The following is a 14729-nucleotide window of genomic DNA, read 5'->3' as shown; positions in this document are numbered from 1 at the left end:
TGTACGATTTGTATCAATCATTGATGATCGTTCTTCTCTCTGTTACTTTGTAACCGTTTCTTGTTCTTTCTCTCGCAGCTGACGGGAATAATCCAAGAAATGGTGGACGGGCAGCCGAGCCTGAACCAAGTGCTGGAGGTGAGGAGCAGGTACAGGGATTGGGGGGGCCCCACATCTCGTGCTGGGTGCACACCCGCGTTATGGGGGGCGGTGTACGGAGACAAATCCTCGGCCGCGTGTCACCTTGGTGGAAGTTATTACGCGGCTGTGGATAAGCGATCAATGCTGCCCCCTCCCCGGATCACTATCGGGGGCAGCGCAGGGCGGCATCCACTGGGGCGTCTGCCTGGAGGGGCTCCGCAGTCTGGTGACCTTCCCGCGTGCGCCCCCCGCCTGGTAAACAAGCACCAAACCTTGTTAATAAGGAGGGAGCACAGGACGGACAGATAAGATCACAATTTCCTCGCTGGTCTGATTACACGGCCTTATCTGCGCAGCACGCGCGTCTCCTGCAGAGCCGAGAGCCGCACATGACGTTCCGCTTTGTGTCTTCCAGAGAGTCGACGAGTGGATGGCCAAGGAGGGTCTGCTGGACCCCAGCGTCAAGTCCATCTTCGTCACCTGCGGGGACTGGGACCTCAAGCTCATGTGAGTATAAGGGGCCAGCGGGCGCAGCGTTATACTGAGGGCCGGGCACAGCTATATACTGAGGGCCGGGTGCAGCTACAGTGCCTACAAGTAGTATTCAACCCCCTGCAGATTTAGCAGGTTTACAGGTTTGGAATTAACTTTGCATTGTGACATTTGGACTGTAGATCAGCCTGGAAGTGTGAAATGCACTGCAGCAAAAAAGAATGTTATTTCTTTGTTTATTTTTTTTTTTAAATTGTGAAAAGTCTTTTCAGAGGGTCATTTATTATTCAACCCCTCAACCCCCCAGATTTCTGTTTGGTTCCCCTAAAGTATTAAGGGTATGTGCACACGTTGCGGATTTCTTGCAGAAATTTCCTGAAGAAAACCGGAAATTTTCTGCAAGAAATCCGCATTTTTTTTTTTGCGTTTTTTTTCCGGTTTTTTTGCGTTTTTTTAGCATTCTGAAAGCGTAATTAGCTTGCAGAATGCTAAAGTTTTCCAAGCGATCTGTAGCATCGCTTGGAAAACTGACTGACAAGTTGGTCACACTTGTCAAACATAGCGTTTGACAAGTGTGACCAACTTGTTACTATAGATGCAGCTTTTGCAGCATCTATAGTAAAAGATAGAACGTTTAAAAATAATAAAAAAAATAAAAAAAATGCTTATACTCACCCGCAGACATCAGATCTCCTCACCGGCGTCCGTTCCTATAGCTGATGTGTGCGCGCAGGGCCTTCCATGACGTCACGGTCACGTGAGCGGTCTCGGCCAATCACAGGACAGTGACGTCATTCGGCAAGGTCCTTCACCGCACACCAGCTACAGGAACCGAAGCCAGCGTGCAGCACAGAGGCGGGAACACTTCGGGGGCCATCAGAGGGTGAGTATAGGACTATTTTTTATTTTAATTCTTATTTTTTTCCCAATTATATGGTGCCCAGTGCGTGGAGGAGAGTCTCCTCTCCTCCACCCTGGGTACCAACCGCACATAATCTGCTTACTTCCCGCATCGTGGGCACAGCCCCGTGCGGGAAGTAAGCAGATCAATGGACCCCTAGGTGTGCGGAATCCCCTGCAATTCCGCATTTTAATGAACATGTTGCTTTTTTTTCCGCGATGCGATTTTTTCGCGGAAAAAAAGGCTACATTTGCACAAAAAATGCGGAATACACTGAAAATAATGGGAGGCATATGTTAGCGTTTTTTTCGCGTTTTTATCACGTTTTTATAGCAAAAAAACGCGAAAAAAACGCGAAAAATACTGAACGTGTGCACATGGCCTAAGAAGTAGTTCAGGCACAAAGAACAATGAGCTTCACATGTTTGGATTAATTATCTCTTTTTCCAGCCTTTTCTGACTATTTAAGACCCTCCCCAAACTTGTGAACAGCACTCATACATGGTCAACATGGGAAAGACAAAGGAGCATTCCAAGGCCATCAGAGACAAGATCGTGGAGGGTCACAAGGCTGGCAAGGGGTACAAAACCCTTTCCAAGGAGTTGGGCCTACCTGTCTCCACTGTTGGGATCATCATCCGGAAGTGGAAGGCTTATGGAACTACTGTTAGACTTCCACGGCCTGGACAGCCTTTGAAAGTTTCCTCCCGTGCCGAGGCCAGGCTTGTCCGAAGAGTCAAGGCTAACCCAAGGACAACAAGGAAGGAGCTCCGGGAAGATCTCATGGCAGTGGGGACATTGGTTTCAGTCAATACCATAAGTAACGTACTCCACCGCAATGGTCTCCGTTCCAGACGAGCCCGTAAGGTACCTTTACTTTCAAAGCGTCATGTCAAGGCTCGTCTACAGTTTGCTCATGATCACTTGGAGGACTCTGAGACTGACTGGTTCAAGGTTCTCTGGTCTGATGAGACCAAGATCGAGATCTTTGGTGCCAACCACACACGTGACGTTTGGAGACTGGATGGCACTGCATACGACCCCAAGAATACCATCCCTACAGTCAAGCATGGTGGTGGCAGCATCATGCTGTGGGGCTGTTTCTCAGCCAAGGGGCATGGCCATCTGGTCCGCATCCATGGGAAGATGGATAGCACGGCCTACCTGGAGATTTTGGCCAAGAACCTCCGCTCCTCCATCAAGGATCTTAAGATGGGTCGTCATTTCATCTTCCAACAAGACAACGACCCAAAGCACACAGCCAAGAAAGCCAAGGCCTGGTTCAAGAGGCAAAAAATCAAGGTGTTGCAGTGGCCTAGTCAGTCTCCTGACCTTAACCCAATTGAAAACTTGTGGAAGGAGCTCAAGATTAAAGTCCACATGAGACACCCAAAGAACCTAGATAACTTGGAGAAGATCTGCATGGAGGAGTGGGCCAAGATAACTCCAGAGACCTGTGCCGGCCTGATCAGGTCTTATAAAAGACGATTATTAGCTGTAATTGCAAACAAAGGTTATTCCACAAAATATTAAACCTAGGGGTTGAATAATAATTGACCCACACTTTTATGTTTAAAATTTATAAAAATTTAACTGAGCAACAAAACTTTTTGGTTTGTAAGATTTATGCATCTGTTAATAAATCCTGCTCTTGTTTGAAGTTTGAAGGCTCTAACTTATTTGCATCTTATTAAACCTGCTCAATCTGCAGGGGGTTGAATACTACTTGTAGGCATTGTATATACTGAGGGCTGGGCGCAGCTATATACTGAGGGTCTGCTGGACCCCAGCGTCAAGACCATCTTCGTCACCTGCGGGGACTGGGACCTCAAGCTCATGTGAGTATAAGGGGCCAGCGGGCGCAGCGTTATACTGAGGGCGGGTGCAGCTATATACTGAGGACCGGGCGCAGCTATATACTGAGGGCCGGGCGCAGCTATATACTGAGGGCCGGGTGCAGCTATATACTGAGGGCCGGGCGCAGCTATATACTGAGGGCCGGGCGCAGCTATATACTGAGGGCCGGGCGCATCTATATACTGAGGGCTGGGCGCAGCTATATACTGAGGGCCGGCACAGCTATATACTGAGGGCCGGCACAGCTGTATACTGAGGGCCGGCACAGCTATATACTGAGGGCCGGCACAGCTATATACTGAGGGCCGGGCGCAGCTATATACTGAGGGCCGGCACAGCTATATACTGAGGGCCGGCACAGCTATATACTGAGGGCCGGGCGCAGCTGTATACTGATGGCCGGGCACAGCTATATACTGAGGGCTGGGCGCAGCTATATACTGAGGGCCGGCCACAGCTATATACTGAGGACCCTACACTGACTACACATCTCCAGGGAATGCTGGGAGATCTCAGCTCTGAAGCCTGCATCCTAGAGATTGCAGCTCTGGAGTAAAATACAGGCGGTAACTCAGGATCAGTAATGTAATGTATGTACACAGTGACTGCACAGCAGAATAGTGAGTGCAGCTCTGGGGTATAATACAGGAGGTAACTCAGGATCAGTAATGTAATGTATGTACACAGTGACTGCACCAGCAGAATAGTGAGTGCCGCTCTGGAGTATAATACAGGATGTAACTCAGGATCAGTAATGTAATGTATGTACACAGTGACTGCACCAGCAGAATAGTGAGTGCAGCTCTGGGGTATAATACAGGATGTAACTCAGGATCAGTAATGTAATGTATGTACACAGTGACTGCACCAGCAGAATAGTGAGTGCAGCTCTGGGGTATAATACAGGATGTAACTCAGGATCAGTAATGTAATGTATGTACACAGTGACTGCACCAGCAGAATAGTGAGTGCAGCTCTGGAGTATAATACAGGATGTAACTCAGGATCAGTAATGTAATGTATGTACACAGTGACTGCACCAGCAGAATAGTGAGTGCAGCTCTGGGGTATAATACAGGATGTAACTCAGGATCAGTAATGTAATGTATGTACACAGTGACTGCACCAGCAGAATAGTGAGTGCAGCTCTGGGGTATAATACAGGATGTAACTCAGGATCAGTAATGTAATGTATGTACACAGTGACTGCACCAGCAGAATAGTGAGTGCAGCTCTGGAGTATAATACAGGATGTAACTCAGGATCAGTAATGTATGTACACAGTGACTGCACCAGCAAAATAGTGAGTGCAGCTCTGGAGTATAATACAGGATGTAACTCAGGATCAGTAATGTAATGTATGTACACAGTGACTGCACCAGCAGAATAGTGAGTGCAGCTCTGGGGTATAATACAGGATGTAACTCAGGATCAGTAATGTAATGTATGTACACAGTGACTGCACCAGCAGAATAGTGAGTGCAGCTCTGGGGTATAATACAGGATGTAACACAGGATCAGTAATGTAATGTATGTACACAGTGACTGCACCAGCAGAATAGTGAGTGCAGCTCTGGAGTATAATACAGGATGTAACTCAGGATCAGTAATGTATGTACACAGTGACTGCACCAGCAGAATAGTGAGTGCAGCTCTGGGGTATAATACAGGATGTAACTCCGGATCAGTAATGTAATGTATGTACACAGTGACTGCACCAGCAGAATAGTGAGTGCAGCTCTGGAGTATAATACAGGAGGTAACTCAGGATCAGTAATGTAATGTATGTACACAGTGACTGCACCAGCAGAATAGTGAGAGCAGCTCTGGAGTTTAATACAGGATGTAACTCAGGATCAGTAATGTAATGTATGTACACAGTGACTGCACCAGCAGAATAGTGAGTGCAGCTCTGGAGTATAATACAGGAGGTAACTCAGGATCAGTAATGTATGTACACAGTGACTGCACCAGCAGAAAAGTGAGTGCGGCTCTGGAGTATAATACAGGATGTAACTCAGGATCAGTAATGTATGTACACAGTGACTGCACCAGCAGAATAGTGAGTGCAGCTCTGGGGTATAATACAGGATGTAACTCAGGATCAGTAATGTAATGTATGTACACAGTGACTGCACCAGCAGAATAGTGAGTGCAGCTCTGGGGTATAATACAGGATGTAACTCAGGATCAGTAATGTATGTACACAGTGACTGCACCAGCAGAATAGTGAGTGCAGCTCTGGGGTATAATACAGGATGTAACTCAGGGTCAGTAATGTAATGTATGTACACAGTGACTGCACCAGCAGAATAGTGAGTGCAGCTCTGGAGGGTAATACAGGATGTAACTCAGGATCAGTAATGTAATGTATGTACACAGAGACTGCACCAGCAGAATAGTGAGTGCAACTCTGGGGTATAATATAGGATGTAACTCAGGATCAATAATGTAATGTATGTACACAGTGACTGCACCAGCAGAATAGTGAGTGCAGCTCTGGGGTATAATACAGGATGTAACTCAGGATCAGTAATGTATATACATAGTGACTGCACCAGCAGAATAGTGAGTGCAGCTCTGGGGTATAATATAGGATGTAACTCAGGATCAATAATGTAATGTATGTACACAGTGACTGCACCAGCAGAATAGTGAGTGCAGCTCTGGGGTATAATACAGCATGTAACTCAGGATCAGTAATGTAATGTATGTACACAGTGAGTGCAGCTCTGCAGTATAATACAGGATGTAACTCAGGATCAGTAATGTAATGTGTGTACACAGTGACTGCACCAGCAGAATAGTGAGTGCAGCTCTGGAGTATAATACAGGAGGTAACTCAAGATCAGTAATGTATGTACACAGTGACTGCACCAGCAGAATAGTGAGTGCAGCTCTGGGGTATAATACAGGATGTAACTCCGGATCAGTAATGTAATGTATGTACACAGTGACTGCACCAGCAGAATAGTGAGTGCAGCTCTGGAGTATAATACAGGATGTAACTCAGGATCAGTAATGTATGTACACAGTGACTGCACCAGCAGAATAGTGAGTGCAGCTCTGGGGTATAATACAGGATGTAACTCCGGATCAGTAATGTAATGTATGTACACAGTGACTGCACCAGCAGAATAGTGAGTGCAGCTCTGGAGTTTAATACAGGATGTAACTCAGGATCAGTAATGTAATGTATGTACACAGTGACTGCACCAGCAGAATAGTGAGTGCAGCTCTGGAGTATAATACAGGAGGTAACTCAGGATCAGTAATGTATGTACACAGTGACTGCACCAGCAGAAAAGTGAGTGCGGCTCTGGAGTATAATACAGGATGTAACTCAGGATCAGTAATGTATGTACACAGTGACTGCACCAGCAGAATAGTGAGTGCAGCTCTGGGGTATAATACAGGATGTAACTCAGGATCAGTAATGTAATGTATGTACACAGTGACTGCACCAGCAGAATAGTGAGTGCAGCTCTGGGGTATAATACAGGATGTAACTCAGGATCAGTAATGTATGTACACAGTGACTGCACCAGCAGAATAGTGAGTGCAGCTCTGGAGGGTAATACAGGATGTAACTCAGGATCAGTAATGTAATGTATGTACACAGAGACTGCACCTGGAGAATAGTGAGTGCAGCTCTGGGGTATAATATAGGATGTAACTCAGGATCAATAATGTAATGTATGTACACAGTGACTGCACCAGCAGAATAGTGAGTGCAGCTCTGGGGTATAATACAGGATGTAACTCAGGATCAGTAATGTATATACATAGTGACTGCACCAGCAGAATAGTGAGTGCAGCTCTGGGGTATAATATAGGATGTAACTCAGGATCAATAATGTAATGTATGTACACAGTGACTGCACCAGCAGAATAGTGAGTGCAGCTCTGGGGTATAATACAGGATGTAACTCAGGATCAGTAATGTAATGTATGTACACAGTGAGTGCAGCTCTGGAGTATAATACAGGATGTAACTCAGGATCAGTAATGTAATGTGTGTACACAGTGACTGCACCAGCAGAATAGTGAGTGCAGCTCTGGAGTATAATACAGGAGGTAACTCAGGATCAGTAATGTATGTACACAGTGACTGCACCAGCAGAATAGTGAGTGCAGCTCTGGAGTATAATACAGGATGTAACTCAGGATCAGTAATGTAATGTATGTACACAGTGACTGCACCAGCAGAATAGTGAGTGCAGCTCTGGAGTATAATACAGGATGTAACTCAGGATCAGTAATGTAGGTACACAGTGACTGCACCAGCAGAATAGTGAGTGCAGCTCTGGGGTATAATACAGGATGTAACTCAGGATCAGTAATGTAATGTATGTACACAGTGAGTGCAGCTCTGGAGTATAATACAGGATGTAACTCAGGATCAGTAATGTAATGTATGTACACAGTGACTGCACCAGCAGAATAGTGAGTGCGGCTCTGGGGTATAATACAGGATGTAACTCAGGATCAGTAATGTAATGTATGTACACAGTGACTGCACCAGCAGAATAGTGAATGGCAGCTCTGGGGTATAATACAGGATGTAACTCAGGATCAGTAATGTAATGTGTGTACACAGTGACTGCACCAGCAGAATAGTGAGTGCAGCTCTGGGGTATAATACTGGAGGTAACTCAGGATCAGTAATGTAATGTATGTACACAGTGACTGCACCAGCAGAATAGTGAGTGCAGCTCTGGAGGGTAATACAGGATATAACTCAGGATCAGTAATGTAATGTATGTACACAGTGACTGCACCAGCAGAATAGTGAGTGTAGCTCTGGAGTATAATACAGGATGTAACTCAGGATCAGTAATGCAATGTATGTACACAGTGACTGCACCAGCAGAATAGTGAGTGCAGCTCTGGGGTATAATACAGGATGTAACTCAGGATCAGTAATGTAATGTATGTACACAGTGACTGCACCAGCAGAATAGTGAGTGCAGCTCTGGGGTATAATACAGGATATAACTCAGTATCAGTAATGTATGTACACAGTGACTGCACCAGCAGAATAGTGAGTGCAGCTCTGGGGTATAATACAGGGTGTAACTCAGGATCAGTAATGTAATGTATGTACACAGTGACTCCACCAGCAGAATAGTGAGTGCGGCTCTGGGGTATAATACAGGATGTAACTCAGGGTCAGTAATGTAATGTATGTACACAGTGACTGCACCAGCAGAATAGTGAGTGCGGCTCTGGGGTATAATACAGGATGTAACTCAGGATCAGTAATGTATGTACACAGTGACTGCACCAGCAGAATAGTGAGTGCAGCTCTGGAGTATAATACAGGAGGTAACTCAGGATCAGTAATGTAATGTATGTACACATTGACTGCACCAGCAGAATAGTGAGTGCGGCTCTGGGGTATAATACAGGATGTAACTCAGGGTCAGTAATGTAATGTATGTACACAGTGACTGCACCAGCAGAATAGTGAGTGCAGCTCTGGGGTATAATACAGGATGTAACTCAGGATCAGTAATGTAATGTATGTACACAGTGACTGCACCAGCAGAATAGTGAGTGCAGCTCTGGAGTATAATACAGGATGTAACTCAGGATCAGTAATGTAATGTATGTACACAGTGACTGCACCAGCAGAATAGTGAGTGCAGCTCTGGGGTATAATACAGGATGTAACTCAGGATCAGTAATGTACTGTATGTACACAGTGACTGCACCAGCAGAATAGTGAGTGCAGCTCTGGGGTATAATACAGGGTGTAACTCAGGATCAGTAATGTAATGTATGTACACAGTGACTGCACCAGCAGAATAGTGAGTGCGGCTCTGGGGTATAATACAGGATGTAACTCAGGATCAGTAATGTATGTACACAGTGACTGCACCAGCAGAATAGTGAGTGCAGCTCTGGAGTATAATACACGATGTAACTCAGGATCAGTAATGTAATGTATGTACACAGTGACTGCACCAACAGAATAGTGAGTGCAGCTCTGGAGTATAATACAGGAGGTAACTCAGGATCAGTAATGTAACATATGTACACAGTGACTGCACCAGCAGAATAGTGAGTGCAGCTCTGGAGTATAATACAGGATGTAACTCAGGATCAGTAATGTAATGTATGTACACAGTGACTGCACCAGCAGAATAGTGAGTGCAGCTCTGGAGTATAATACAGGATGTAACTCAGGATCAGTAATGTAATGTATGTACACAGTGACTGCACCAGCAGAATAGTGAGTGCAGCTCTGGAGTATAATACAGGATGTAACTCAGGATCAGTAATGTAGGTACACAGTGACTGCACCAGCAGAATAGTGAGTGCAGCTCTGGGGTATAATACAGGATGTAACTCAGGATCAGTAATGTAATGTATGTACACAGTGAGTGCAGCTCTGGAGTATAATACAGGATGTAACTCAGGATCAGTAATGTAATGTATGTACACAGTGACTGCACCAGCAGAATAGTGAATGGCAGCTCTGGGGTATAATACAGGATGTAACTCAGGATCAGTAATGTAATGTGTGTACACAGTGACTGCACCAGCAGAATAGTGAGTGCAGCTCTGGGGTATAATACTGGAGGTAACTCAGGATCAGTAATGTAATGTATGTACACAGTGACTGCACCAGCAGAATAGTGAGTGCAGCTCTGGAGGGTAATACAGGATATAACTCAGGATCAGTAATGTAATGTATGTACACAGTGACTGCACCAGCAGAATAGTGAGTGTAGCTCTGGAGTATAATACAGGATGTAACTCAGGATCAGTAATGCAATGTATGTACACAGTGACTGCACCAGCAGAATAGTGAGTGCAGCTCTGGGGTATAATACAGGATATAACTCAGTATCAGTAATGTATGTACACAGTGACTGCACCAGCAGAATAGTGAGTGCAGCTCTGGGGTATAATACAGGGTGTAACTCAGGATCAGTAATGTAATGTATGTACACAGTGACTCCACCAGCAGAATAGTGAGTGCGGCTCTGGGGTATAATACAGGATGTAACTCAGGGTCAGTAATGTAATGTATGTACACAGTGACTGCACCAGCAGAATAGTGAGTGCGGCTCTGGGGTATAATACAGGATGTAACTCAGGATCAGTAATGTATGTACACAGTGACTGCACCAGCAGAATAGTGAGTGCAGCTCTGGAGTATAATACAGGAGGTAACTCAGGATCAGTAATGTAATGTATGTACACATTGACTGCACCAGCAGAATAGTGAGTGCGGCTCTGGGGTATAATACAGGATGTAACTCAGGGTCAGTAATGTAATGTATGTACACAGTGACTGCACCAGCAGAATAGTGAGTGCAGCTCTGGGGTATAATACAGGATGTAACTCAGGATCAGTAATGTAATGTATGTACACAGTGACTGCACCAGCAGAATAGTGAGTGCAGCTCTGGAGTATAATACAGGATGTAACTCAGGATCAGTAATGTAATGTATGTACACAGTGACTGCACCAGCAGAATAGTGAGTGCAGCTCTGGGGTATAATACAGGATGTAACTCAGGATCAGTAATGTACTGTATGTACACAGTGACTGCACCAGCAGAATAGTGAGTGCAGCTCTGGGGTATAATACAGGGTGTAACTCAGGATCAGTAATGTAATGTATGTACACAGTGACTGCACCAGCAGAATAGTGAGTGCAGCTCTGGGGTATAATACAGGATGTAACTCAGGATCAGTACTGTAATGTATGTACACAGTGACTGCACCAGCAGAATAGTGAGTGCGGCTCTGGGGTATAATACAGGATGTAACTCAGGGTCAGTAATGTAATGTATGTACACAGTGACTGCACCAGCAGAATAGTGAGTGCGGCTCTGGGGTATAATACAGGATGTAACTCAGGATCAGTAATGTATGTACACAGTGACTGCACCAGCAGAATAGTGAGTGCAGCTCTGGAGTATAATACACGATGTAACTCAGGATCAGTAATGTAATGTATGTACACAGTGACTGCACCAACAGAATAGTGAGTGCAGCTCTGGAGTATAATACAGGAGGTAACTCAGGATCAGTAATGTAACATATGTACACAGTGACTGCACCAGCAGAATAGTGAGTGCAGCTCTGGAGTATAATACAGGATGTAACTCAGGATCAGTAATGTAATGTATGTACACAGTGACTGCACCAGCAGAATAGTGAGTGCAGCTCTGGAGTATAATACAGGATGTAACTCAGGATCAGTAATGTAATGTAATGTACACAGTGACTACACCAGCAGAATAGTGAGTGCAGCTCTGGGGTATAATACAGGATGTAACTCAGGATCAGTAATGTAATGTATGTACACAGTGACTGCACCAGCAGAATAGTGAGTGCGGCTCTGGGGTATAATACAAGATGTAACTCAGGATCAGTAATGTATGTACACAGTGACTGCACCAGCAGAATAGTGAGTGCAGCTCTGGAGTGTAATACAGGAGGTAACTCAGGATCAGTAATGTAATGTATGTACACAGTGACTGCACCAGCAGAATAGTGAGCGCAGCTCTGGGGTATAATACAGGATGTAACACAGGATCAGTAATGTAATGTATGTACACAGTGACTGCACCAGCAGAATAGTGAGTGCAGCTCTGGGGTATAATACAGGAGGTAACTCAGGATCAGTAATGTAATGTATGTACACAGTGACTGCACCAGCAGAATAGTGAGTGCAGCTCTGGGGTATAATACAGGATGTAACTCAGGATCATTAATGTAATGTATGTACATAGTGACTGCACCAGCAGAATAGTGAGTGCAGCTCTGGAGTATAATACAGGATGTAACTCAGGATCAGTAATATAATGTATGTACACAGTGACTGCACCAGCAGAATAGTGAGTGCAGCTCTGGGGTATAATACAGGATGTAACTCAGGATCAATAATGTAATGTATGTACACAGTGACTGCACCAGCAGAATAGTGAGTGCAGCTCTGGGGTATAATACAGGAGGTAACTCGGGATCAGTAATGTAATGTATGTACACAGTGACTGCACCAGCAGAATAGTGAGTGCAGCTCTGGGGTATAATACAGGAGGTAACTCGGGATCAGTAATGTAATGTATGTACACAGTGATTGCACCAGCAGAATAGTGAGTGCAGCTCTGGGGTATAATACAGGATGTAACTCGGGATCAGTAATGTAATGTATGTACAGTGACTGCACCAGCAGAATAGTGAGTGCAGCTCTGGGGTATAATACAGGAGGTAACTCGGGATCAGTAATGTAATGTATGTACACAGTGACTGCACCAGCAGAATAGTGAGTGCAGCTCTGGGGTATAATACAGGATGTAACTCAGGATCAGTAATGTAATGTATGTACACAGTGACTGCACCAGCAGAATAGTGAGTGCAGCTCTGGAGTATAATACAGGATGTAACTCAGGATCAGTAATGTAATGTATGTACACAGTGACTGCACCAGCAGAATAGTGAGTGCAGCTCTGGAGTATAATACAGGAGGTAACTCAGGATCAGTAATGTAATGTATGTACACAGTGACTGCACCAGCAGAATAGCGAGTGCAGCTCTGGGGTATAATACAGGAGGTAACTCGGGATCAGTAATGTAATGTATGTACACAGTGACTGCACCAGCAGAATAGTGAGTGCAGCTCTGGGGTATAATACAGGATGTAACTCAGGATCAGTAATGTACTGTATGTACACAGTGACTGCACCAGCAGAATAGTGAGTGCAGCTCTGGGGTATAATACAGGGTGTAACTCAGGATCAGTAATGTAATGTATGTACACAGTGACTGCACCAGCAGAATAGTGAGTGCAGCTCTGGGGTATAATACAGGATGTAACTCAGGATCAGTAATGTAATGTATGTACACAGTGACTGCACCAGCAGAATAGTGAGTGCAGCTCTGGAGTATAATACAGGAGGTAACTCAGGATCAGCAATGTATGTACACAGTGACTGCACCAGCAGAATAGTGAGTGCGGCTCTGGGGTATAATACAGGATGTAACTCAGGGTCAGTAATGTAATGTATGTACACAGTGACTGCACCAGCAGAATAGTGAGTGCAGCTCTGGGGTATAATACAGGATGTAACTCAGGATCAGTAATATAATGTATGTACACAGTGACTGCACCAACAGAATAGTGAGTGCAGCTCTGGAGTATAATACAGGAGGTAACTCAGGATCAGTAATGTAACATATGTACACAGTGACTGCACCAGCAGAATAGTGAGTGCAGCTCTGGAGTATAATACAGGATGTAACTCAGGATCAGTAATGTAATGTATGTACACAGTGACTGCACCAGCAGAATAGTGAGTGCAGCTCTGGAGTATAATACAGGATGTAACTCAGGATCAGTAATGTAATGTAATGTACACAGTGACTACACCAGCAGAATAGTGAGTGCAGCTCTGGGGTATAATACAGGATGGAACTCAGGATCAGTAATGTAATGTATGTACACAGTGACTGCACCAGCAGAATAGTGAGTGCGGCTCTGGGGTATAATACAAGATGTAACTCAGGATCAGTAATGTATGTACACAGTGACTGCACCAGCAGAATAGTGAGTGCAGCTCTAGAGTATAATACAGGATGTAACTCAGGATCAGTAATGTAATGTATGTACACAGTGACTGCACCAGCAGAATAGTGAGTGCAGCTCTGGGGTATAATACAGGAGGTAACTCAGGATCAGTAATGTAATGTATGTACACAGTGACTGCACCAGCAGAATAGTGAGTGCAGCTCTGGAGTATAATACAGGAGGTAACTCAGGATCAGTAATGTAATGTATGTACACATTGACTGCACCAGCAGAATAGTGAGTGCGGCTCTGGGGTATAATACAGGATGTAACTCAGGGTCAGTAATGTAATGTATGTACACAGTGACTGCACCAGCAGAATAGTGAGTGCAGCTCTGGGGTATAATACAGGATGTAACTCAGGATCAGTAATGTAATGTATGTACACAGTGACTGCACCAGCAGAATAGTGAGTGCAGCTCTGGAGTATAATACAGGATGTAACTCAGGATCAGTAATGTAATGTATGTACACAGTGACTGCACCAGCAGAATAGTGAGTGCAGCTCTGGGGTATAATACAGGATGTAACTCAGGATCAGTAATGTACTGTATGTACACAGTGACTGCACCAGCAGAATAGTGAGTGCAGCTCTGGGGTATAATACAGGGTGTAACTCAGGATCAGTAATGTAATGTATGTACACAGTGACTGCACCAGCAGAATAGTGAGTGCAGCTCTGGGGTATAATACAGGATGTAACTCAGGATCAGTACTGTAATGTATGTACACAGTGACTGCACCAGC

The 14729-nt window shown here is 44.8% G+C and overlaps 1 protein-coding gene across 1 annotated transcript in view; it reads left to right on the top strand.

Annotated features, from left to right (window-relative positions):
* ERI3 (ERI1 exoribonuclease family member 3) overlaps positions 1 to 14729 on the top strand; it is a 302309-nt gene that overhangs the window by 56022 nt on the left and 231558 nt on the right. Inside the window, 2 exon segments of the mRNA XM_077278034.1 lie at positions 79 to 138; positions 557 to 648. Of these exon segments, the coding sequence (XP_077134149.1) occupies positions 79 to 138; positions 557 to 648 (152 nt within the window).

The sequence above is a fragment of the Ranitomeya variabilis genome, chromosome 8 (genome assembly GCF_051348905.1).
Source record: "Ranitomeya variabilis isolate aRanVar5 chromosome 8, aRanVar5.hap1, whole genome shotgun sequence".
In the NCBI taxonomy this organism is placed as follows: domain Eukaryota; kingdom Metazoa; phylum Chordata; class Amphibia; order Anura; family Dendrobatidae; genus Ranitomeya; species Ranitomeya variabilis.
The sequence above is the reverse complement of the archived record's forward strand: the minus strand, read 5'-3'. Positions and strand labels throughout refer to the sequence as shown.